The sequence below is a fragment of the Odontesthes bonariensis genome, chromosome 21 (assembly GCF_027942865.1).
Source record: "Odontesthes bonariensis isolate fOdoBon6 chromosome 21, fOdoBon6.hap1, whole genome shotgun sequence".
In the NCBI taxonomy this organism is placed as follows: domain Eukaryota; kingdom Metazoa; phylum Chordata; class Actinopteri; order Atheriniformes; family Atherinopsidae; genus Odontesthes; species Odontesthes bonariensis.
Window position 1 is genome coordinate 33,352,094 of NC_134526.1, and position 26,382 is coordinate 33,378,475.

At 42.3% G+C, this 26,382-nt stretch overlaps 1 protein-coding gene across 6 annotated transcripts; it reads left to right on the plus strand.

Annotated features, from left to right (window-relative positions):
- On the plus strand, positions 1-26,379 carry rcn3 (reticulocalbin 3, EF-hand calcium binding domain). Of its 6 annotated transcripts, none has more exons than XM_075454794.1 (9): positions 1-72; positions 221-293; positions 1,796-2,027; positions 5,508-5,701; positions 6,140-6,312; positions 6,879-6,939; positions 7,024-7,115; positions 8,037-8,144; positions 11,274-11,996. In XM_075454794.1, the coding sequence occupies exons 3-9, from the start codon at positions 1,810-1,812 to the stop codon at positions 11,379-11,381; spliced, it is 954 nt and encodes a 317-aa protein (XP_075310909.1). In that variant the 5' UTR covers positions 1-72; positions 221-293; positions 1,796-1,809; the 3' UTR covers positions 11,382-11,996. The 6 variants fall into 6 exon arrangements, with proteins under 6 accessions (XP_075310909.1, XP_075310907.1, XP_075310908.1 ...); XM_075454793.1 differs by lacking the exon at positions 11,274-11,996 and adding an exon at positions 26,044-26,379 and having other exon boundaries at positions 47-72; positions 221-303; XM_075454790.1 differs by having other exon boundaries at positions 47-72; positions 221-303.
- The last annotated feature ends 3 nt before the right edge of the window (positions 26,380-26,382 follow it).

The window sequence follows — 26,382 nt, forward strand, 5'->3', positions numbered from 1 at the left end:
GAATTAAAGCCGCAGACTGCCAACGCGGACTGCCGACCTGAGAGCTCTGAGCGGGGAGACGTGTGGAAGCTGGTGAGTGCTGCTTTTCTGTCAGAAAGCTCGGTGTCAGACAGCAAATCAATTCAGTAAATCAAGTCAGTTTTATTTGTCAATTCTTTCACATGTACCAAACATACAAAGGAATCGAAATTTCGTTTCTCTCCATCACCGGTGTACACAGGACATTTCTGACAAGACAAGAGCCAAATATCCAACAGTTCAGCCAACATCCAACACGCAAGTAAAAGCTTCAAGTAAGCTCAGGTAAACAGTAAAAGGCAAATAAGTCATTCAAAGTAAGACGGTGTATGGGTGGCTGCAGGACTTGAGAGGATTGTAAAAGGTGCAGACAGTCAAATCCTGAAAACTGAATAGTGCAAAGATGGCAAATTGAGTGCAAGGATAGGCACATTGAGGTAGTTTCTGTTGTTCCTAGATGTGCAAATGGCCTGATAGTGCAAGTGTGATCAGTGATAGCAGCATGATGGTGCAGGGCAGTCCTTGTGTGGGTTCAGGGTTGAAAAAAAAAAAAAGGAACCTGGGTTCCTTTTTTAGGCCTAATTGGGATAAGGGAAGGGAGTGCATTAGGCATCCTGACAGCCTGGTGTATAAAGTAAATGTCCTTCTGTGGTGCTTTGGGGATGATGATGCATCTTAATGCTGGGGTCTCTTAATGCTGGGGTCTCTTAATGCTGGGGTCTCTTAATGCTGGGGTCTCTTAATGCTGGGGTCTCTTAGTGCTGGGGTCTCTTAGTGCTGGGGTCTCTTAATGCTGGGGTCTCTTAGTGCTGGGGTCTCTTAATGCTGGGGTCTCTTAATGCTGGGGTCTCTTAGTGCTGGGGTCTCTTAATGCTGGGGTCTCTTAGTGCTGGGGTCTCTTAGTGCTGGGGTCTCTTAATGCTGGGGTCTCTTAGTGCTGGGGTCTCTTAGTGCTGGGGTCTCTTAATGCTGGGGTCTCTTAATGCTGGGGTCTCTTAGTGCTGGGGTCTCTTAGTGCTGGGGTCTCTTAGTGCTGGGGTCTCTTAGTGCTGGGGTCTCTTAGTGCTGGGGTCTCTTAATGCTGGGGTCTCTTAATGCTGGGGTCTCTTAATGCTGGGGTCTCTTAGTGCTGGGGTCTCTTAGTGCTGGGGTCTCTTAATGCTGGGGTCTCTTAGTGCTGGGGTCTCTTAGTGCTGGGGTCTCTTAGTGCTGGGGTCTCTTAATGCTGGGGTCTCTTAGTGCTGGGGTCTCTTAGTGCTGGGGTCTCTTAATGCTGGGGTCTCTTAATGCTGGGGTCTCTTAATGCTGGGGTCTCTTAGTGCTGGGGTCTCTTAATGCTGGGGTCTCTTAATGCTGGGGTCTCTTAATGCTGGGGTCTCTTAGTGCTGGGGTCTCTTAGTGCTGGGGTCTCTTAGTGCTGGGGTCTCTTAATGCTGGGGTCTCTTAATGCTGGGGTCTCTTAGTGCTGGGGTCTCTTAGTGCTGGGGTCTCTTAATGCTGGGGTCTCTTAATGCTGGGGTCTCTTAATGCTGGGGTCTCTTAATGCTGGGGTCTCTTAGTGCTGGGGTCTCTTAGTGCTGGGGTCTCTTAGTGCTGACTGTTCAAACAACATTTGATGTGAAACCTGCAGAGCTGCATATCAGCTGACTGTTGTGTGCACTACAGTTGTACTCCAGGTCACTTATCAGTGCGCTGTGGGTCACCCTGCCATGACTGTTGCGGTGTTGTTTGCTCTTCATTTGTCCTATACTCATGCACATCTGTCTCCACACAACAGCCCAGAAATCCGTCATGATGCTGCAGATGACACTAGCATCCATCTGTGTCCTGGCTGCTGTAGCCTTCGCTGTTCCGGCTCAGGAGAAGCGCGTCCATCACCAAGCTGATCTGAGTGACCACATCCATGATGATGCTCACGGCTACCAGTATGACCACGAGGCCTTTCTGGGAAAGGAAGAGGCCAAGACCTTTGACCAGCTGACCCCCGAGGAGAGCAAAGACAGATTAGCGTAGGTTCCACTGACACACATAATATACACTGCACATTTTTCTGAGTGACATCACACTTGTATGACATATACTCGAGGAGGAAGAGCTTAGATGGTTACTGGTGAAAGTATTTGTATTTGTATGTTTTATTTATAAATCACCAAATTACAACAAATATTGTTGGCTGTTTAAGCCAATTAGAGTCCAATTCATAAAATCCAAATTATTCCAATTCAAACAAGACCAATTTTTATTTTAAAGTAGCATCAGCTAAGCTAGCTAAGCACTAGCTAAGGAAACCAACAGATTGTACTGAAACTTCTCTTTGATCCAATCTCCCATCCTGAGCATTCACGAGGCGACTGTGGAGAGAAACAACTCCCTTTGAACAGGAAGAAACCTCCAGGATCACCTGAGCCATCCCTAACTATAAGCTTTATCAAAAAGGAAAGTTTTAAGCCTGGTCTTAAAAGTGGAAAGGGTGTCTGCTTCCCGGACATTTACTGGCAGCTTATTCCACAATAGAGGGGCCTGATAACTGAAGGCTCTGCCTCCCATTCTACTTTTAGAAACTCTGGGAACCTCAAGTAAACCTGCAGTTTGGGAACGAAGTGCTCTGTTAGGAAAATATCTTACAATGAGATCTTTAAGATATGATGGAGCTCGGTCATTAAGAGCTTTATATGTGAGGAGAAGAATCTTAAATTCTATTCTGAATTTAACAGGGAGCCAATGAAGAGAAGCTAAAACTGGAGAAATATGATCTCTCCTGTTAGTTCTCATCAGAACTCTGGCTGCAGCATTTTGGATCAGCTGGAGGCTTTTCAGAGAATATGTGGGACAGCCCATAAATAAAGAATTACAGAGCTTGATAACACTACATAGAACAGCCTGTAATTTGCAGTATCATTTTCCAATTTAATGTGTAATTTCCTGTCTCATTACCTGTAAAATTCTTACTAGTTCCCACATCTACTTAAGTATAGGTAGATTAGAACAATGGATATGATAGAGTGGAGGGAGAAACAAATGACACTGTAAGTCATTTGGATGTACTAGGTGCAGTACCTATGAAACACTTTAGAGGAAAGAAAAGTACACTGTAAGTATTTTGGAATGCTTTGCATTGATAAATCTGGTGACAACTGAACATATTAGTGCCACGTGTCAATAACACCCCTCCTGCTTTTCTGGAACATTCTCAGATGGAAGACATGTCCATATCTTCCATCTGAACACAGCCCAAGTGTGACCTGCTGCAGTCACATTAACTGACAGTCAGAATGGCTTCCGATCAGCTGATTATGCAGCCGGTCTTTACTCAGTGTCTGAGATAAAGGGATGAGAGATAAGTGTTTGAACTATCTCACTTTTCCAACTTTAGTTTGACTCAGTGCTCTGTGTTTCCTGGCTTCGGATGAATTCTTAGAGCAAAATGAAAACTTAAACTGTGAGTATTTGCAGAGTTCTGTGTGATGATGGAGGTTCTCCTGTAAATAACAAAATGCTGAAGTTCACACCTCCATGGTAATCCCAGACATCATGCGCACACCATGAATCTTTCTGTCACTTTCACAGACCTGTCCGGATGAAGGCTGAGGAAGATGAAAGGGAAATGTTCAATGTGTGAATGACTGAATGGCATCCCTTTAACACACTGATGAAACCAATTCTGTTACATATCAGTCCACATTTAAAGTGTGTATGAGAAAAGAAATGTTTGCACACACTGAAAAGCTGGAACAAATAATGCACCCGCAGGATTCCACATACAGACAGAGTAAAGCCTTTTCAGAACCACCACTTTTTAGAAAATAGAATTTGACGAGCAGCTCAGGTATGATCTCATGTAAAAACATTTTCATCTGTTAAACAAATAGAAGAATAATAACATGTTTTTTTTATAGCACTCTATTTGGAAGAAGTGAGGAAAAGCAGCCTTTAATTTTTCCAGAGTTGCTGCAGATCAGTGGTAGCCTGTAGGCAGCCGCACCTTTAAAACCCAAACACCTTCCATTGTTCCCTGTACTTACATCTAAGGGTTAACAGCAACTGGGAAGCATTTGATTTGATTTAAGTACTGAGTCATATTATTAGATTATATCAAGTCCAATTCAATAATCTGATAAATGTTTGACATGATCTGACCAACCACACCCTCTGGATATGGTCAGTGATGGAATTGAACTTCTTCAGCTTTATACGTATGGTAATGCTGAATCATTCTACATTTTTTCTCAGAAAACTTTAACTTCTAAGTCCATTACCTAATTATATCACATTGCTTCCAAAAATGGGACTCCCAAATCCAGTTCAATTATTTATTAATAATTTAAATCCTAAATTGAATTGAAAATAGCAGAAAGAGAACATTTTCACTGTTTGAAACGTAATGTCATTCTGATGCCTAAAACTAGGAACCGTTTTTAAAAAATCATCTCCTAACTAATAAGGCTCCTTTTTTTCATTAAAATAAAAGATAAAGAGAGGTAAAGAGGGAGAGGATGATACCCATCCAGGGTGTACTCTGCCTCGCACCCACTGGCAGCTGGGATAGGCTCCAGCACCCCCAAGATTGGATTAAGAGGGTTTAGAAAATGGATGGAGTTTTAATTAGAATTCAAAGGACTTGAGTCCAAAATAAGTGTCATTAAACGCACCACATGCTGTAGAAATCCCTTAATTGGAACAAGAACACTTCTGACAGCCACAGTCAGTGAACAGTTTGTCTGAAGGAGACCAAACCAGAAACAAAGACCACTTCAGATGTCAGCATTGTGGCAAAGTGTACACCTGTTCTGCCTGTATGACCAATAAAACTTTGGCTGCCATCTGTGATCAAAGCCAGCTTTGTTAGTGGTATGGCTGCACATGTCCACCCGTACTGCCAGGAAGAGGACTGATCCTTCCCTGGAGGTGTTCCTTCCTTCAGCAGCACACTGGAACGGCCCCGGCCTGCCAGCAGTGCAGACCTGTCCCACTGAGCCTTAACCAGAACTCTGAGCTCACCTTCCCTTCCAGAAAGAAACTAAATAAAACAGCCAATCAACTTCAAGATCCTTCTCATCACCTACAAAGCCCTCAACAACCTTGCAAACCTCCTCCACTCGACATCTCCGCTCCTCTGATCCAAACCTCCTCACTCCCATCACCAAGACCAAGTACCGCACCCTTGGGGACAGAGCGTTCTCCATCGCTGCCCCTACCCTTTGGAACTCCCTGCTCCCCGCCATCCGGAACTCCGATACACTCCCCTCATTCAAAAGCCAGCTCAAAACCCACCTGTTCAAAATCACCTACAACACCTGATAAAATGTCCCCCTACCCCCTCCTATGTGCCTAATGTCTGTAACAGTGTATTTTGTTCTGTTGTCTTTTTGTTTATAATGTCTCGTTTTGTCTCTGCTTTCTGTTTGTTCCTTATGTAAAGCGTTTTTGAGCATTTGGAAAAGCGCTAAATAAAACTTATGTATTATTATTATTATTACTATTATTATTAGAAAGATCGTGGTCCGTATCGACACCGACAAGGATGGCTACATCAGCCATGCCGAGCTGCACCACTGGATCAAGCACCGGCAGAGGAGGTACATCGAGGAGAATGTGAACAAACACTGGAAGGACTATGATCAGAACCAAGACGGCAAGATTGGCTGGGAGGAGTATAAGAATACCACATATGGCTTCTATCTGGGTAATTTTCTGTGTGACTGGTGTGCTGTAGCTCCATTCTAATCTGCCTCACTCTGTCTTCTCTCTTTTTTCCCCTTTAAAGCATTTCCATGACCTTTTTCCAATTTCTTACTACCTTTTCTGTTCTGTTTTGTTCTTTTTTAACTAAAAAAAAATCCACGTTAAAAGAATTGGGCATTTTTAAAGGTCTTCAAAGGCAACTTTCTTAGCTTTCTGAACTGCAAAATGTTCAAAATGATCAGTAAGATCAACTGATTTTTAGAGGATAACCCTGGCTGGAGCCTGCTCTGCACGGTGCCGTTAACACATGGAAGTGAGCAGAGTTCAGACTCACCTGTCACACTCTGTTAGTGCAGACAAGCACAGCGATAGATGTCCTCAGTGTTTCAGGGAACCCTGCCTGAATGGGCCACAGTGCTGACAATGACTTTTTCTTCAGGTGAGGAGTTTGATGATGTTGATGATAAGGCCACCTACAGGTCCATGCTCACCCGTGATGAAAGGCGCTTCAAGGCGGCGGACCGAGACCGGGACGGCATCGCCACGCGTGAAGAGTTCACTGCCTTCCTTCATCCTGAGGAGTTCGATTATATGAAAGATGTGGTAGTGCAGGTAGGGTGGACCACCTAAGCAAGAGGTGGGAGCAGCTTTAGCCATGCTCACCGTGCAGCTCCCCTGTTCTGTTGGCACCAGCAGACTGGTGGGCAGTCATTGTCCCCAGAGGGGGGATTAGCTGGCTCCTGCACTGTGAGCATCTCTAAACTAAACCTAAATATTGAAATAAGCAGTGACTGTGTTTGATCATAATGCGCTTTCTGTTTGTTTCTACCATATTTCTAAGTGTGGGGGGGCAGTTGTTACATGTGCTGTACATCTGATGGAAACTGTTCCATCTTCAGCTTTAAGACTGATGGCATCACATTGTCCTCAATCTGGTGCTTAATTGATTGATTTGAAGATGGGATAAATCTACTTTATTAAGGGTTATGTAAAATATTTCATCTACTTTTTTTTTACATTATTTCTCTTTTACTTCGATGATGAAAGTGACTACATGTTACCAATCAGCCAGACTTTTTTTTCCTTGGAATGTCATGAAGTTTTTACTTTTCTGAAGTAAACTGAATAAAGTTTGTGCAGGAGTGAGGCATTGTGGGAACTGATCATTTTCTCATCAGGAAACTGTGGAAGACATTGATCAGGATGGCGATGGAAAGATCAACCTGCATGAATACATTGGTAAGATTGTCCCATCTTGTCAGTGAACAGCTTCTCCTCTGGAGGGGATTTGCCTGATGGATATGTGCGGCTGCCCCTCCACAGGTGACATGTACGCACCAGAGGAGGGAGAAAGTGAGCCGGACTGGGTCCAGACAGAGAAGAAACATTTCTCAGAGTTCAGAGATGCCAACAAGGTAAAAGCTCCCCCAGTATCTGAAATGAATGTATTTAACCATTCTTTGTCCCAGCAACATCAGCACCTTCAACTGAGCCAACCCGTAAGAGGAAATGACATCGCCCGTTTGGCAGAATGAAGTCTAATGTCAAATCTAAACGGAGAATATTTTGTAATACTTTTAGTCATAAGCCCTATTCGGACGGGACTAGTTTAAAGGGGGGACCTGGGGTAAAGTAATAATAACCGGGAAATCTAGTCCCGTCCGAACGCGCCATGTCAGTAAAGATAGCGGAGTGTGTCGGTAAACTTTGCCGAGAATTCTACCTCCTGTGAAACGGTCCGGAGTATCTACCATAGGTAATACTAATCCCGTGCGAATGCGACCTTCGGTAATAAGTACGGAATATGTCATCACATCCTTTTAAAGAGAGAAACAATTAGGTGTGTGTTTGCAAACATGGAGGTTCTGGATGAAGCGCTGCTTGCAAGCACGCATGGTCGGCGCCATGTCTGTTTACAGATGGGGTTTACGGAAGTGAAATGAAGACGTGCATAGCATCCAGGATGTGACGGTTGTGCGTAACCAACAACTCCTCCCATGTTAGATGAATATTACAGGGATCTCTTGTCCCGTCCGAATTGGTCATTTCTTCTCCCTGGCGTCGTCTGGTTAACCAACATTACCATACGTCCCCCCATTGAACTAGTCCTGTCCGAATAGGGCTAAACACTGACTCAGCAGATGTGACCTCAGGAGGTAAAGAGCCCCTTCTCCTAGTCAGCCAGCTGGATGAAGCAGGAGAAAAGAGTCAGAGGGGCTCTCTGAGCTTGGGTGGGCTCCCCATCAGCAGTGGTGAATACTCCACTGGTGGTGGTCTGATGGGGGACAAACATGAGCTGCTGCTTCCCGTTCTGACGGCACTGTCACTCTGCACAGGACGGCTTCCTGGACGCTGGGGAAGTGGCCCACTGGGTTCTGCCCGGGGAGGTGGACCACGCTGACAATGAGGCCAAACACTTGATCTATGAGACGGACTCTGACAAGGTACTTCTGTCACCACTCAAACCCTTTACCAGTTCGATGTTTTTAGGTTAAAAACCATGACGGTGAACTTAAAGCACTCGTGCAGCTGTAAGTCATTGTGGAGCGAGTCCTTAACTAAATCCACAATGACTTTATAAATCCCTCACTACTTCAATAAAATGCCCTGCATCTGTAAGCAGCAAAGGTCTGGGATGTGTCTGCAAGAGGAGTTTGATGGAAGAGAACAGATTCCTGAAAGGCAGTATATGAAATGATCTGTGTCGAGCGCCCAGGACATGATGCAAAGATTCCAGAAGTCTCTGTTTCCTTTACAGCAGACTAGAATGGTGGGCCAGGCTTCTTCAGAACTGTTTTTGTATATCACATCTTTGAATGTATTTACAATATCAACAAGAGAGTGAAAGGAACATACAGGTCAGAAGAAAGAGGAATAAGGCAGCAACGTTTTCCACCTCAATCCCAATAAATCCCAGCTTCAGAAGGGTTCCTGTTATGTGTCAGCTGCTGATGTTCGGGGGATTTTATTCAGACGCGGGGCAGGAATTCCCCTCCAGATCTGGAGCAAAAGCTGTGGACATTTTGCATTGTCACACTGTACCCCTCCTGGACATTTCAGGATTGCAGTGTGTGTGAAAAAGGCTCAATAAGTACTCTGCGTGTTTTCAAACTCAAAATATCACATTCCTCAACTCTTATTACAACTCTGTGGTCGTCTATGAAAATAGACGACCACAGACCACAGACGACACAGTGTCTCTCATTTGAAAAGAAACAAATGAGAGACACTTTAGCACAGGGTAAGATAAGCATACTGTAGTTCATTCAAAATACTCCACTGATGCCATCCTGCTGGCCCAAACATCTAGAGCACTGGATTAATTTACGATTCAAATAATTCTCAGTGACACAAGTTTAAAAACTGACCCTGTTTTATCTCTTCAATTTCTGATACTTCTTTTTTAATTACACAAAAGTATCTTTGGTGCTACAGATGATCTTTGGTGACAATTGAAAAGTCAAGCACTTCTCTGTTAAAGAGTTTCTTACAGCCTTAAAAGGCCTAGACCCTCGAAAATCCGCAGGCCCTGATAATCTTCCCCTTTACCTTTTACGTTTGGCTGCGCATATTATAGCTCAGCCTGTATCTTACATTTTTAATCTTTCTATCCAGAGCAATTTCATTCCTGATGTGTGGAAAAGCGCCCATATCCTCCCTCTCCTGAAAGGGGATGACCCCACTGAATAATTATAGAGTTATTTCCAAGCTCTCTATTTTAGCAAAAGTTCTTGAAAGGCTGGTGAATGACCAGAGCAAGGATTACCTGAGCCTGAACAATATTTGATCTCTTTTTCAGTGGGGTTTTAGGAAGCAGCATAGTACTGCTGCCATTAAGGTCATAAATGATATTGTGGAAGCCATGGATGCCAAGAAATACTGCGCTGCCCTTTTTATCGATCTTTCAAAGGCATTTGACACAGTCGATCAGAGTATTTTATGTCAGCGACTGTCTACCATTGGCAAGGCAAGGCAGTTTTATTTATAGAGCACAATTCATACACAGGGCAATTCAAAGTGCCCTGTGCATTGGGATGTCAGACCATGCTGTTGGCTGGTTTTCTAACTACCTCTCCGACCGTAAGCAGTGTTTGCAGTCCGATGGTCTTAGCTCCGGTTTAAACACTACAAATGGTGTGCCGCAAGGTTCCGTCTTAGGACCCATTCTTTTTATTATTTACATAAATGGGGTGGGCCAAAACATCAATGCGTCCGTACATCTTTATGCTGATGACACCGTTGTCTATTGTTGCGTATATTCTGTCGCCCAGGTGTTCAAAGATGTGCAGTCTGCTTTTGACACCATTCAGGTGCAATTGTCTCATCTCAGGATAGTTCTAAATGCAGGTAAAATCAAGTCTATGATCTTTTCAAATAAAAAGAAGGTGCCTGCTGCTCTACCCTATATTATGTCTGCTCAGGGTACCCCTATTGAGTCTGTGGCCACTTGTAAAAACCTAGGCATCCCATTGGATGATAGCCTTTCTTTTAGATGCCATATTGACCAATTACTGAGAAAACTTAAGTTAAAGCTGGGGTTTTTCTTCAGAAATAGAGCCTGTTTTTCTTTCTTTTTTTTTTAATGCCAGAAAACGTATTGTTACGGCCACTTTCTTGCCACTCCTGGATTATGGTGATGTTGTTTTTATGAATGCCTCTGCTCACTCCCTACATCTACTGTGGGCTGCATATCACGGAGCTTCGAGATTCATAACTGGTTGTAAACCCCTCACACATCACTGCACATTGTACTCTCTCACAGACTGGTCTTCACTTTCCATGCGCAGAACCACCTACTGGTATCTATTTGTCTATAAATCCATCATCGGACTGCTCCCCTCCTATTTGTTCACATACATGACATGGAAACAGTCTGACCGTAGCCTCTAGGCCCTGGACTACATCACGTTTGTCATCCCCTCAGTCCGTACTGAACTTGGCAAAAAGACGTTCTCCTACACTGCGCCTGGAACCTGGAACAGGCTCCAGCAGAACCTGGAACAGGCTCCAGCAGAAGCTGAAGCTGTTCAGCTTTATTTTGCTGGGGGACTCCAAATGACTTGTAGGAAGGCTGGTGAGACAGTCAGTGGGGGTCTGCACATGTACTTAAATAGTTCTTTTTTTTTCTACTTCGGTAGCTTGTATCAGTTACCCTATGTTCGTGTTTTGTTTCATCTCTTGTACGTGCAGTTCGTCTATAACTTTGTGTTTTGCTGCTGCCTATCCGGAATAGGTCTCTCTTGTAAATGAGACCCTGGGTCTCAATTAGATTTTGCCTGTATAAATAAAGGTTAATAAAAATAAAATAATACCACAGCAGTGTAATTACTGTCATGAATTTTAAAAGTAGGACCATTTCAGTATTCAGAGAGTTATGTCAAAGTTCCACTGACACACAGAATGCCAGTTCATTACATAAATGACATGATTAATTGTGGGTTTGATTACTAACTATCTGTCTTCTCTCTGTCTGGATTTCTCTTGCTGTGTTTTTCACCATTTCCTTCTCCTGATTCTCTCAATCAAAACTCCAATGAACCAATCTTGGGTTAAATCTGGACATCAAACATCAGGATGAGAAAATCACCACGAAGGAGATTCTGGCCAACTGGAACATGTTTGTGGGCAGTCAGGCGACCAATTACGGTGAAGATTTAACGAGGAGACATGAGGAACTTTGATGAAGTGTCATGTTACCATAGAAGCATGTTGGGGTTTTTCACTACTATGGAAAATTAGATTACAGTGGGTTTACAGCAGGGATGGGGCTCAGCTTAGTCACTAAAGTAAGTTCCTAACTGTCTGTTATGCTGCAGTTAAGAGGACAGTCATGTACCCATGTTCATATATGCACATGCACATCGCTCACTCAGAAATACATACTTCTGAATGGTGTCACATACTGTGTATGGAAGTATAGGTGAAACATGGATGAACACACTGTTCTCTGTGTATCTTTTGTTCTTATTCTTAGATTTCCATAATCATAGTCAACACATCTCTGTTGTTCAGTGAAAACTGTAAAAGCTCTAAAATACCAACATTCAGGACTGAAATTCAGGATTTGATATTGTCCTCTGTGCACTGATGAGAACATTGCTGTTCAAAGGTCGAGATGTTCAAACACACATATGAGGGAGTAACTATTCTTCTATGATAAAGTATGTCAGCACATTCACATTGGCTGTTAACAAGTGCAGAAAATGTACAATTAAAAAAAGGGAAACAAGGGCAGTTGGTGAGGAAAGGACTTTGTTACTAGTTGTGGTTTCACAATTAAAGTCTTGCTTTTTCTACCAATGTGGTGTGTAGTTCGTCATTTCAAACTTAACACTGTTGAAACTTTGATACATGTCAGTATTATCTGATTGTAATTACTTTGATTATGATTTCTACAGCAATGCAGCTCTCTGCTTGTGTGGGAGCTGGACTGAAAATTAATCAGATCGTGAATTACTTCCATTTTCACACATATGAAAATGGAAGTATCTATAATCATCCTTGCTTGGGCTTTCCTCCCACACAATTGTGGTTTCTCAATAACAACCGTCTGGGAAGATTTGCAATTTAGCAAATGGGTACAAATGAGAAGTAAAAGCGACAGGCCTTAGTTGGTAGATATGTTACTCCATCCACCCATTTTCTATACCCTTCTTAATCCAACCCGGGGCAGGGGGGCTGGAGCCTACCCCAGCGGTCATTGGGCGAGAGGCAGCGTACACCCTGGACATGTCGCCAGTCCATCACAGGGCCACACAGAGACAATTTTACAATTTTAGATATAATATATATAATTAGATTTAACATTTTGATTTAGATATAATATTTAGCATTTAGATTTAGATATGAAATTTAGATTTAGATATATTTAGATTCAGATGTACTATTTAGAATCAGATTTAGCATTTTGATTTAGATATAACATTTAGATTTAGATATTATATTCAGATGAATATTAAAAATGCTGTAATTCGTGAACCAAATTGTTCCGTCTGGCACGCCATATTTCTCCAGCCAGTGTTCTCTACAAACTACCAGACTGAGTTTGACAGCAATAGACAGCATGACAGCCTCACAAATATGAAGCCTAAAATATTGCTAGTGACCTACTGCGGTATAGGCAATATGAGTCTTTTAACACTGACAAAGGCTAAAATATAACAAATTTGGAAGGAAAATTCATAAATGAAATAATATATAATTTAGGATACAACACTGATTTGATTTTATCCTAGGAGAGCATCTGTCCCTCAGTGTCTGCCAAGAAAAGTTCTGGCCCTTGGATAAATGTAGCTGATGACCCATGTTTTAGAGCATAGATTAACAAAGACAATCTGGAGTGGTGAAGAGGAATCATCTCGAGAACAAAATCTACAATACAATATACTTTCATGAGTTTGCAGAACTGATTTGGAATGAAAGTTCACAATTTTCCTTTCGTATAAGCTATCAAGTGAACATGTAATTAAGTATTAATAGCAAAATAAAAGAAAAACTGTTAGTCTCTGCTTGTTTGGGAACCCTGGTATTTCATAGCAGACTTAAATCTCAAGTCAATGTCAATGTCTGGACTTCGACTACAAGCAGACCTTACCAACACCTTCAGCCTTAAAGTAATACTATGTAACTTCTCAAAAAGCCCATTAAGGAGCTACCCCTACAGGCTTGGAGGTAATGAACGGTTAAGACACCGTCGTAAATCTCTTTCTCTTCCTTGCTTCATCAGTTAACGTCTTCTTCTGTTTCTTCGGTGCCTCTGCCATGATGATCGTACTGACAACGTTGCGCTAGCTTAGCCTTATACCTGGGAGCGTGAGAGGGCTCTATTTGTTTTTGCGGTAGGTGTGCCAGAAAGCAAGTCGAAGTACTTCCACTCAGCTCCCGGGCCGGTCCTGCAAAGTTACATGGCGCAGTTTTTCCAACTCAGACCCCCGAAGGGCATAGGAGACAGGCCAATCGTAATATTAAAACTCATTCTAGCCGCACAATTTTTTTCAAGCTGTTATTTTAAGGTAGAAATGTTACATAGTATTGCTTTAAAGGGGAAGTTCGTTTTTTCTGTTATCGGTGAGTCGTATTTTATGCCAGAAATAAGGTCTAGGTTTAGAAAATCCGAACTTCCCCTTTAATCCACTCAAGCTGCCTCAACAGCATGCTTAATGTCGCTGTCCTGCTGTCTCAGTCTCAGTTCTCTGGAAGATTGAAAAATGTTTTCCTTAAGAATTTGTCTCACTCCGTTTCTATTGCCTTTATTTAATTTATTTTCTCGTTCACAACACAACACTTCCACTGATGTGCAAAAAAGACACTTAACACTTAACTAAGGTGGTTTTTGGCTGTTTCAAAGATTATTTGATCAAGTCAAGTCAGGTTTATTTGTATAGCACATTTCATGTACAGAACAATTCAAAGTGCTTTACATAAAATAAAAGCATTGCAGCGGGGAGTGGAAGAAGCATTAAAATACATAAAGGAATATAAAGAAAAACTAATTAAATCATTTAAATAAATCAAAATGATTAAAAACAAGCAACAGTCTAGATAAGTTAAAAGATACCGTGCAATTTTATTTTTCTTGTATGCAGGTATGAGTGTGTATGGATGTGTGTGTTTGTTCCTTCTCCTTTTTTTTTTTTTTTTACCCCCCCACCCCACCCAGGGCTCAGCAGAACGTAGCAGGACCAGGGAACACCTATGAATGGTAGGAATATTCGCCTCAACTCCTGGAATGTCAAGGGGATGAATAATACTGTTCAATTCAATTCAATTAATTTTTATTTATATAGCGCCAAATACAACAAATGTCATCTCAAGGCACTTAGATAGTAAGTCCAATTCAAGCTAATTGGAATTCAATTAATTAATAATAATCATAATTCATAAAATAATCCAATTCGTTCATATAGAGCCAATTCAAAAACAATTTCCTAGCTACGAAAACCAACAGATTGCACTGAAAACGTTTTGTTTTTCAGTCCAATCTCCCGGCCTGAGCGTGCCTGAGGCGACTGTGGAGAGAAACGACTCCCTTTGAACAGGAAGAAACCTCTGGCAGAACCAGACTCAGGAAGGGTGGCCATCCGCCTCCACCAGCTGGGGTTTGAGAAGACAGAAAGGGGGGGAGGGGGGAGGGGGGAGGGGGCCGCGGCGGCACTGTAACACCATTCAAAGGATATCTGTTGGAACAGGGAAACACGAGTTAATGACCACAATAATATCACATATACATAAAGAGAGTAAAGTGAGGAAAGGTGTGACAGATGATCTTGTGACCTCCACAAGGTGGCGCGACCTCAAGGTGCCAAAGCCAAACAGAGCCAAAGCCAGACAGAATGCATATTGCACAGATTTGCTGTAATTAGCACAACAAAAGATTGCAACGGCAAGCCAGTGTGCATAACTGCATATAGCGTAATAATAACGGCGAACACTGCTTCCCGACAGAACATTATAATAATAATAATAATAATAATAATAATAAATAACGGCGAACACTGCTGTTCAATAATGAATAGGGTGAAGGGAATGCCTCTTCTGCTGACAGCGCCAAAGAACAAGTAGCCCACATCAGGAACGTATGTCCATACATGGCTCGCTATCCACAGGTAGGTTGGCGGTTGGCGGAGTGCATTTCTAGTTATTTATAAAATAATCCAATTCATTCATATAGAGCCAATTCAAAAACACTTTCCTAGCTAAGGAAACCAACAGATTGCACTGAAAACTTTTTGTTTTTCGGTCCAATCTCCCGTCCTGAGCGGGCCTGAGGCGACTGTGGAGAGAAACGACTCCCTTTGAACAGGAAGAAACCTCTGGCAGAACCAGAACCAGGAAGGGTGGCCATCCGCCTCCACCAGCTGGGGTTTGAGAAGACAGAAAGGGGGGGGGGGCACTGTAACACCATTCAAAGGATATCTGTTGGAACAGGGAAACACGAGTTAATGACCACAATAATGTCACATATACATAAAGAGAGTAAAGTGAGGAAAGGTGTGACAGATGAGGCCCCCCAGCAGTCTAGGCCTATAGCAGCTTAACTATGGGATGTTTCAGGATTACCTGAGCCATCCCTATTCAAGGTAAACACAAGAAACTTGTGCTAACGAAAAAATAAATAAATAAAGGACCAGACTCAGTGAGTAATTCCCTATACTCCCTATATAGATCTGCTCCTCACACCACAACAACCATCTTTTTACAGCCACAAGCTACCTCAGCCTCTCACCAACTGCACACCAGTCACAGCGGGGTGGGGATGCAAACCCTGGTTCGGGTAGGGGGAGAAATAAAAGAGGTAAGATAAGCGGGAATGGGATTCAAACCCTGGTTCGGGTAGGGGGTAATGAAAGTATAGAGGGTGCCAGAGGTGGAGGCAGAACAAGACACACTAGCAGACACACTATCAGATTCAACAGACCTAACTATAAGCTTTATAAAAAAGGAAAGTTTTAAGCCTGGTCTTAAAAGTGGAAAGGGTGTCTGCTTCCCGGACATTTACTGGCAGCTTATTCCACAATAGAGGGGCCTGATAACTGAAGGCTCTGCCTCCCATTCTACTTTTAGAAACTCTGGGAACCTCAAGTAAACCTGCAGTTTGGGAATGAAGTGCTCTGTTAGGAAAATATCTTACAATGAGATCTTTAAGATATGATGGAGCTCGGTCATTAAGAGCTTTATATGTGAGGAGAAGAATCTTAAATTCTATTCTGAATTTAACAGGGAGCCAATGAAGAGAAGCTAAAACTGGAGAAATATGATCTCTCCTCTTAGTTCTCATCAAAACTCTGGCTGCAGCATTTTGGATCAGCTGGAGGCTTTTCAGAGAATATGTGGGACAGCCCAATAATAAAGAATTACAGTAGTCCAATCCTGAAGTAACAAATGCATGGACTAGTTTTTCTGCATCACTCTGAGACAAGATGTTCCTGATTTTAACAATATTACGAAGATGAAAGAAGGCAGTCCTAGAAACCTGTTTTATATGCAAGTCAAATGATAAGTTCTGGTCAAAAATAACTCCAAGGTTCCTCACTGTAGAACTAGAAGCCAAGGAAATACCATCTAGAGTAACTATATAGCTAGACAATTTCTCCCTGAAATGCTCAGGTCCAAAGATAACGACTTCAGTTTTGTCTGAATTTAGAAGCAGACAGTTCTGAGTCATCCAGGTCTTTATGTCTTTAAGACATGCTTGTAGTCTGACCAACCTATTGGTTTCATCTGGTTTTATAGATAAGTACAGCTGAGTATCATCAGCATAGCAATGGAAATTTATGCCATGCTGTCTAATAAAGTTACCTAATGGAAGCATGTATAAAGTGAAAAGAATCGGTCCAAGCACAGAACCCTGAGGAACTCCATGACTTACTCTGGTGTGTGAGGAAGATTCTTCATTTACAAGAACAAACTGAAATCTATCAGATAAATATGACTTAAACCAGCCTAATGCAGTTCCTTTAATCCCAATAACATGTTCAAGTCTGTGTAATAAGATACTGTGATCGACCGTATCAAATGCAGCACTGAGATCCAACAGGACAAGCACAGACACAAGTCCGCTATCAGAGGCTAAGAGGAGATCATTGGTAACTTTCAGCAGTGCAGTTTCTGTGCTATGATGCACTCTGAATCCTGACTGAAACTCTTCAAACTGATTATTTCTGTGGAAATGATCACAAAGCTGAGCTGCAACTATTTTTTCAAGAACTTTAGACATAAAAGGGAGATTGGATATAGGTCTATAATGAGCCAACACCTCTGAATCAAGAGTAGGTTTTTTAAGTAAAGGTTTAATTACAGCAACCTTAAAAGTCTGAGGTACATATCCTGTCAACACAGACAGATTGATCAAATCCAATATGGAAGTGTCAATTAATGGGAAAACCTCCTTGAACAGTCTGGTTGGGATTGGGTCTAAAACACAAGTTGATGGTTTAGAAGAGACTATTGCTGTTGTTAGTTCAGAGAGATCAACTGGACAGAAGCCGTCTAAATACAAATCAGGTTCTAAAGATACTTCTAAAGCTGCTGTACTTGATGATACATCACTGATAATAGTGGGAAGGACTCCATCAATCTTCTCTCTGATAGAAACAATTTTATTAATAAAGAAGCTCATGAAATCATCACTGCTGAGAGTTAAAGGAATACCTGGCTCAGCAGAGCTCGGACTCTTAGTCAGACTGGCTACAGTGCTGAAAAGAAACCTGGGATTGTTCTTATTCTCTTCTATCAATGATGAATAATAAGCAGTTCTAGCTTTACGAAGGGCTTTCTTATACGTTATTAAACTATCTTTCCAGACTAATTGAGACTCTTCTAAATTAGAGGAACGCCACTGTCTCTCCAGCTTTCTTGCAGTCTGCTTTAAAGCACGCAGCTGTGAATTATACCAAGGAGCCAACCTCTTCTGACTGATTACCTTCCTTTTCAGAGGGGCAACATTGTCCAGTGCTGTACGCATTGAAACAATAGTGCTGTCAACAAGAGAGTCAAGTGCTGCTGGAGTAAAGTTTAGGTAGTCGTCCTCTGTCATATCTGCACATGGCAGTGAAGAAAAGGATGATGGAATTAATTCTTTAAATCTGGTTACAGCATCCTCTGATAGACACCTTCTATATGTAAATTTCTTCTCAGAAGCTGTATAGTCAAGAAATGTAAACTCAAAGGTTTAGAAAGTTCAGAAAATGGTCAGAAAAGAGGGAACACTGTTAACTGTTCACTCTCAATGCCATAAGTCAGCACAAGATCAAGGGTGTGATTAAGGCAGTGAGTCGGTCTGTGAACACTCTGAGAAAATCCAATAGAGTCCAATATAGAATTAAAGTTCATATTCAGGCTGTCATTTTCAACAGTTAAAGCAAACGAGGTAATATCACACTTACAGGAACTTAAAGGATACCTATTAGGGCCGGCACGGTATATGTATTCGTACCGAACCGTCACGGTACGGGGGTCATGGTTCGGTACGCGCATTTCCACGCAGAATACACACGGTACGGAAGTTTTCTGAACGCGGAACTGTTATTTTGCAAGAGTTTCCTTCAGGACCCATTTAAACACTGCCACATGCAAGCTCTGATTGGTCCGTAGAGATATACGCTTTCGGACAGAGTAGTTATAAGAACGCAGTTATCAGAACTGTCCTACTCGAATTTCGTTCTGATAACTGTCCTTCCCCAGCGGAGCTGTTTCAGTCTGCATTCATGAGTCGGGACTGATGCGCCGCGTGCAGCCGTCTGCGTCAGTAACGTGTTAGCCGTTAGCCGTTTAGCGCTACATTCAAAAACAAAACAAAACCAGTAAAATTAGAAAAAACACCACCAAGAAGCTAATATGGAGAGCGGGGAGGCCAGCGTGTTCATGGTCTGCATGATGGTGATATTAATCATGGACAATCACATCAGGCGTCTAATATTGAGGCTGGAAGAGCTCACAGAGAGTCAGGATCAAGCGCAGGCGATACTTCTTCGTTTCATGAAGGAAGAAAGGAGAGCAGCGCGCCGCAGACAAAGGAGACCAGTGTAAGTTTAACTTATTAAACACGCGCTGGTTCTATCTGTGTGGTATGATGAAACATTTCAGCCGTGATAGCATGACATGGGGCGTAGCTACCGACCACCACACACCTCCGTCAGATGCGTATGTGTTCTATAGAACCATGAAAAGACCCGACCAATTACATCTCCCAAATGTATTACAACAACCCCTGGATAGAATACATGCAGAGCAAAAAAAATTACAGAAGCAATTGGAATTTACATCGCATCTGCTATGCGCCCATATTCCACTGTAGAAGAGGCAGGATTCAGATATCTATTACATGTGCTCGAACCTCGCTACACGCCTCCTTCGCCACTGTACCGAAAATGTACCGAACTGTGAGTTTTTTGTACCGTTCCACCCCTAATACCTATGTTTCCTGCAAGAGACACACTTGCGTAAGTCTGAATTCTCATGTATTAAGAAACCTTGGATGAGTCACCTATTTCACTCAAAGTTTTTGGAGAGGGCTAGAGGTGCAGCCATTATCGTACATAGAGAGATTGCTTTTGAACCTTCCTCTGTTGTTTCTGAGTCCAATGGGCGTTATGTCATGGTATCGGGTAAATTACAGAACACGCCAGTGGTCCTGGCCTCAATATATGCTCCAACTTGGGACGATGATAAATTTATGTCCAAGAATCTTTCCAACATACCAAATGCTACTGATACACATAATTATTGGAGGTGATTTCAACCAGGTCCAAGATACAGATCTTGACAGGTCATCCACCAAACCTAGCCTATCGAAAGCAGCTAAAATCTTAAAGTTCCATGCAGACCAATTGGGCCCATCTGATCCCTGGAGAACTATGTATCCTTATACAAAAGCCTTTTTTTTTTTTGCATTTCCATCGGTCTTACTCACGGATCGACTTCTTCTTGCTCGAAAATAGATTGCTAGATAACATACTGTCGTGTGAGTACCACAGTTTAGTAATTTCGGATCATGCTCCTGTCTCATTAGGCAAACCACCCACCAAACCCTGGAGATTCAATTCTCATTTATTATCTGAACCAAAATTCAGTGATTTTCTATCGAATCAGATCCAGTTCTTCTTTGAGACGAATAAAACACCGGATATTGGTAATGATACACTCTGGGAGACCCTCAAAGCCTACCTTCGCGGACAAATTATATCTTACATTACAACCAATCCCACTGCTATTAACAATGCGTTTGTTGACTATTATTCTAGATTGTACTCCTCCGAATCTTCTCCACTTGATTGGGATGGTCCAAACCCCCTTGATCTGCTCACATACCCTCAGATTGACCCAACGGTTGCTACTGACTTGGGTGCATCGATCACAGTATCTGAGGTTAAAGATGCAATAAATTCTCTACAGGGCAATAAGTCACCAGGGCCTAATGGCTACATCACAGAATTTTACAAGACCTACTCTGAAAATCTTGCCCCGATACCAGTTATATTTTTTAATGATGCCCTGTTAAAGGAACTTGTTTTGTCCTTAGACGCTGAAAAAGCATTTGACCGTGTCGAGTGGGGATACCTGTTTTATGTTCTTAACAAATTTGGCTTCAGCCCTGGCTTTGTGGATTGGATAAAACTTCTCTATGTATCTCCTGTAGCCTCTGTCAGCACTAATGGCATTAAGTCACGCCTATTTCCTTTGCACCGGGGCACCCGACAGGGATGTCCTCTTTCCCCATTACTGTTTGCCCTGGTGGTTGAACCCTTGGCCATTTGGCTACGGAGCGAGAAGGGGTTTGACGGGTGTCACACGCCATGGACAAATTCATAAGCTTTCCTTTTATGCTGATGATCTTTTATGATACATCTCCAACCCTGTTTCCAGTCTCTCTATAGTATTACAAAGTTTTGAGAAATTTGGAACATATTCCGGTTACAAACTTAATTTGGGAAAGAGTGACTGCATCCCAATCAACTCTGCTGCGGACCATCTCCCTCAAGGTCTCCTCCCCTTTAAAAACGCTACAGGTGGTCTCAGATACCTTTGGATTCAGGTGACAAAATAATTTTACGAACTGTTCGCCAAATATTTTAGCCCATTACTTGAACGCTGTTAATCAGATCTTGCCAGATGGTTCTCAATCCCTCTTTCTTTAGCTGGGCGGGTCAACTTGGTAAAAATGTCTCTACTACCACAATTTCTTTACCTTTTCCAACATGTACCTGTTTTCATAAGGAAATCTTTTTTTTCAAATCTTGACCAGCTGATAAGTTCCATTCTTTGGGGTAACAAATGGGAACAAATTGGTCAAGTAGCTCTCCGGCTCCCTGAATCCCAAGGAGGGTTGGCGCTCCCAGGCTTTCGTTACTATTACTGGGCCTGTAATACAAACAAACTTCTCTTTTGGAACACTTGTAAAGCAAAAGTTGAATGTCCGCAGTGGGCTTTGCTTGAGATCTCTTTCTCACGTCTCTGCTTTTGGTCAGTGGTGTTCTCCACTACCATCGTTGGTTAGACAGGAAAGCCCTAATCCAATTGTAACGAACACTCTGATGATTTGGAATCAGTTCAGGAGAGCTTTTGGCCTCCACACACAATCATGTCAGTCACCAATTTTTCGCAATCATCTTTTTGTCCCTTCATCCTCTGACCCAGCCTTTCGCCCCTGGTTTGAGGAGGGCCTGGTGACCCTTAATGGCCTTTTCGTTAATGGTGTTTTCTCCTCATTCTCTGACTTGGCGGCAAAGTTTGATTTACCAAACACTCACCTATTTCGTTTCTTTCAGATAAGACATGTGAAAACTTGCTTCCCCCAGTTTCCTAACAGTCCTCCAAAATCACTGATCGACCAATTCTTAACCCTCAATGCCAAGACGAGAGGACTCATAGGAGTCACATACAAACACATTCACTCACTGTCCCTAAACTGTCTGAATTCACTAAGAGCTGCTTGGGGTCGGGACCTTGGTGTTCTCCTGTCTGATGGACAATGGGAGGAGATGTTAAATAATGTTCACTCATCCTCTATTTGTGCAAGGCATAGCCTTCTTCAATACAAAATTCTGCATAGAGCCTATCTTACTAATGCCAAGCTGGCCAAAATCTATCCGGACAGAGCACATGCTCTGTCACATGCAACAGATGTGGGCAGGCTCCTGCTGACTTTGTGCACATGTTTCTATCCTGCCCTAAGTTATCTGAGTTTTGGATGACAATATTTGAAACAATTAGTAAAGTCGCAGGCCAGATCATATTGTTCGAACCCCTCACTGCCCTCTTTGGATTGCTCTCTTCACGCAATGTGCCCAAGCCCACACGAAAAATTGTTGCATTCACCACCCTACTTGCCCAAAGGCTCATCCTTTTAAAATAGTCTCACTCTTGCCCCCCGATAATAAATGGATTCAGGATGTATTACAGTGGATTACACTAGAGAAGATCAGGTTCTCCTTGAAAGGTTCCACAAGCAGCTTCTACAAGATGTGGTAGCCCTTCCTTACATACATTTACTCTTTGACTAGTGTTGCAGAAACCAACTGAGCCCCCCCCCCCCCCCCCTTTTTTTATTTTTATACTTATACTTATATTTCTATTTTAATTGATTTATTTACTTTATCAATAGATAGTTCAGGGTGGGTGGGACGTGATGGGTTTGGGAGAACTGGATCAACTAACCCGTTCCAGAACTACTGTTTATTATAAGTGTCAGGGGGGGGCTCATGCCCTGGCTGGCTCTGTATCTGGTAGGGTCTAGCTGGGCTGCACGGGTCCTGCTGGGACTGGGGGGCACTCCAGAGCACTGGTGGAGGTGCATTGCACTGGCCCAACACACCAGCACCAGCTGTGATCCAGCCTGTCACTGGCTGTGGTCACTGGTTGATGATGACTGCTGGAAGGCTTTATTCTGGTGGATACGGGGGTTACTTAAAAGACCACAACACAAACTTCCACACATTCATCTATACGCACCACAGTACACATTACACACACCTGTCATTATCTGTTTTCTGGCTCTGGTCTTTATCTGTCCTGTCCTTTTTTGTTCCACTGTCAGCAATTCTACTCCTCTCTGACTAAATCAAGGTTTTCTTAATTAATAAAGCTGATTAGATTAGATGGTCAAAGAGGGCTGGTGAAGGACACACTCACCATCACTTGCACCTACGCACTAAGAAAAATTGGATATATAAGAAAAATTGTTTCTGGCTAGACCTTGGCAACAACCACTGATATATATGCGGACAGTGGGGAAAAAAATAAAAAAAAATCATAAAGCACTTACTGAGTGTACATACTGTTATACATAATAAATATAAGAAATAAATGACTTTACCACTCAGCTAAATTAAATGTTGTTCAGAGTAACACTCAATTAGCATAGAAAAAAGCCTTTTGTAAATAAACAAGCCGCACACTCGTAAACAAGACACTCGGACCAGAGTGCCGTGTGATGCCACGTTTAGTTTCATAGTTCAATTCAATTCAATTCAATTTATTTATATAGCACCAAATTACAACAAATGTCATCTCAAGGTACTTAAATAATAAAGTCCAATTCAAGCCAATTGGAGTTCAATTCATTGTAATCATAATTACCTCCGCCAAGGAGGTTATGTGATCGCCCGAGTTTGTCTGTTTGTCTGGATGTTCGTTCGTCTGTTCGTGCTGCAATCTTGTGACCTCCACAAGGTGGCGCGACCTCAAGGTGCCAAAGCCAAACAGAGCCAAAGCCAGACAGAATGCATATTGCGCAGATTTGCTGTAATTAGCACAACAAAAGATTGCAACGGCAAGCCAGTGTGCATAACTGCATATAGCGTAATAATAACGGCGAACACTGCTTCCCGACAAAACATTATAATAATAATAATAATAATAATAATAATAAATAACGGCGAACACTGCTGTTCAATAATGAATAGGGAGAAGGGAATGCCTCTTCTGCTGACAGCGCCAAAGAACAAGTAGCCCACATCAGGAACGTATGTCCATACATGGCTCGCTATCCACAGGTAGGTTGGCGGTTGGCGGAGTGCATTTCTAGTTATTTATAAAATAATCCAATTCATTCATATAGAGCCAATTCAAAAACAATTTCCTAGCTAAGGAAAGCAACAGATTGCACTGAAACTTGTCTTCGGTCCAATCTCCCGGCCTGAGCGTGCCTGAGGCGACTGTGGAGAGAAACGACTCCCTTTGAACAGGAAGAAACCTCTGGCAGAACCAGAACCAGGAAGGGTGGCCATCCGCCTCCACCAGCTGGGGTTTGAGAAGACAGAAAGAGGGGGAGGGCGGCACTATAACACCATTCAAAGGATATCTGTTGGAACAGGGAAACACGAGTTAATGACCACAATAATGTCACATATACATAAAGAGAGTAAAGTGAGGAAAGGTGTGACAGATGAGGCCCCCCAGCAGTCTAGGCCTATAGCAGCTTAACTATGGGATGTTTCAGGATCACCTGAGCCATCCCTAACTATAAGCTTTATCAGAAAAGAAAGTTTTAAGCCTGGTCTTAAAAGTGGAAAGGGTGTCTGCTTCCCGGACATTTACTGGCAGCTTATTCCACAATAGAGGGGCCTGATAACTGAAGGCTCTGCCTCCCATTCTACTTTTAGAAACTCTGGGAACCTCAAGTAAACCTGCAGTTTGGGAACGAAGTGCTCTGTTAGGAAAATATCTTACAATGAGATCTTTAAGATATGATGGAGCTCGGTCATTAAGAGCTTTATATGTAAGGAGAAGAATCTTAAATTCTATTCTGAATTTAACAGGGAGCCAATGAAGAGAAGCTAAAACTGGAGAAATATGATCTCTCCTGTTAGTTCTCATCAGAACTCTGGCTGCAGCATTTTGGATCAGCTGGAGGCTTTTCAGAGAATATGTGGGACAGCCCAATAATAAAGAATTACAGCAGTCCAATCCTGAAGTAACAAATGCATGGAGCAGTTTTTCTGCATCACTCTGAGACAAGATGTTCCTGATTTTAACAATATTACGAAGATGAAAGAAGGCAGTCCTAGAAACCTGTTTTATATGCGAGTCAAATGATAAGTTCTGGTCAAAAATAACTCCAAGGTTCCTCACTGTAGAACTAGAAGCCAAGGAAATACCATCTAGAGTAACTATATAGCTAGACAATTTCTCCCTGAAACGCTCAGGTCCAAAGATAACGACTTCAGTTTTGTCTGAATTTAGCAGCAGACAGTTCTGAGTCATCCAGGTCTTTATGTCTTTAAGACATGCTTGTAGTCTGACCAACCTATTGGGTTCATCTGGTTTTATAGATAAGTACAGCTGAGTATCATCAGCATAGCAATGGAAATTTATGCCATGCTGTCTAATAATGTTACCTAATGGAAGCATGTATAAAGTGAAAAGAATCGGTCCAAGCACAGAACCCTGAGGAACTCCATGACTTACTCTGGTGTGTGAGGAAGATTCTTCATTTACAAGAACAAACTGAAATCTATCAGATAAATATGACTTAAACCAGCCTAATGCAGTTCCTTTAATCCCAATAACATGTTCAAGTCTGTGTAATAAGATACTGTGATCGACCGTATCAAATGCAGCACTGAGATCCAACAGGACAAGCACAGACACAAGTCCGCTATCAGAGGCTAAGAGGAGATCATTGGTAACTTTCAGCAGTGCAGTTTCTGTGCTATGATGCACTCTGAATCCTGACTGAAACTCTTCAAACTGATTATTTCTGTGTAAGTGATCACAAAGCTGAGCTGCAACTATTTTTTTAAGAACTTTAGACATAAAAGGGAGATTGGATATAGGTCTATAATGAGCCAACACTTCTGAATCTCTTGTGCCATGAAATGATCTGTTCTGTGCTCTGCTCATCAGGATGGCCGTCTTACACTCTCTGAAATGCTCAACAAGATGGACTACATCAAGGCCAGTACCATCACGGACTATGGAGGGATGAGGGTGGATGACCATGATGAGCTGTGACTTGTGTTTTGCACATCTGGCTTTGAACAAAAGTGCAGAGATCCATTAATCCCGTCATGTCCGGAACAACAGGATTTTGAAGATGTGTCCAGGCCCTGCATGTGGACTCTGAATTTAATCTGTGAAACTAAAAAACCTTTAACATGGCTGTTATTGTCTGTTTAATGTAAATACATCCGATTTTAACAGCTGACATGATGTCCTATTGTCAGAATCATGTAACAACTTTGT

Excerpts from the sequence above, each read along its gene's own strand:
- rcn3 (XM_075454794.1), top strand. The coding sequence starts at position 1,810 with ATGATGCTGCAGATGACACTAGCATCCATCTGTGTCCTGGCTGCTGTA. Across the intron at positions 6,940-7,023 it reads CAACCTGCATGAATACATTG|GTGACATGTACGCACCAGAG; the intron begins GTAAGATTGTCC and ends GCCCCTCCACAG. Across the intron at positions 8,145-11,273 it reads ATGAGACGGACTCTGACAAG|GATGAGAAAATCACCACGAA; the intron begins GTACTTCTGTCA and ends ATCAAACATCAG.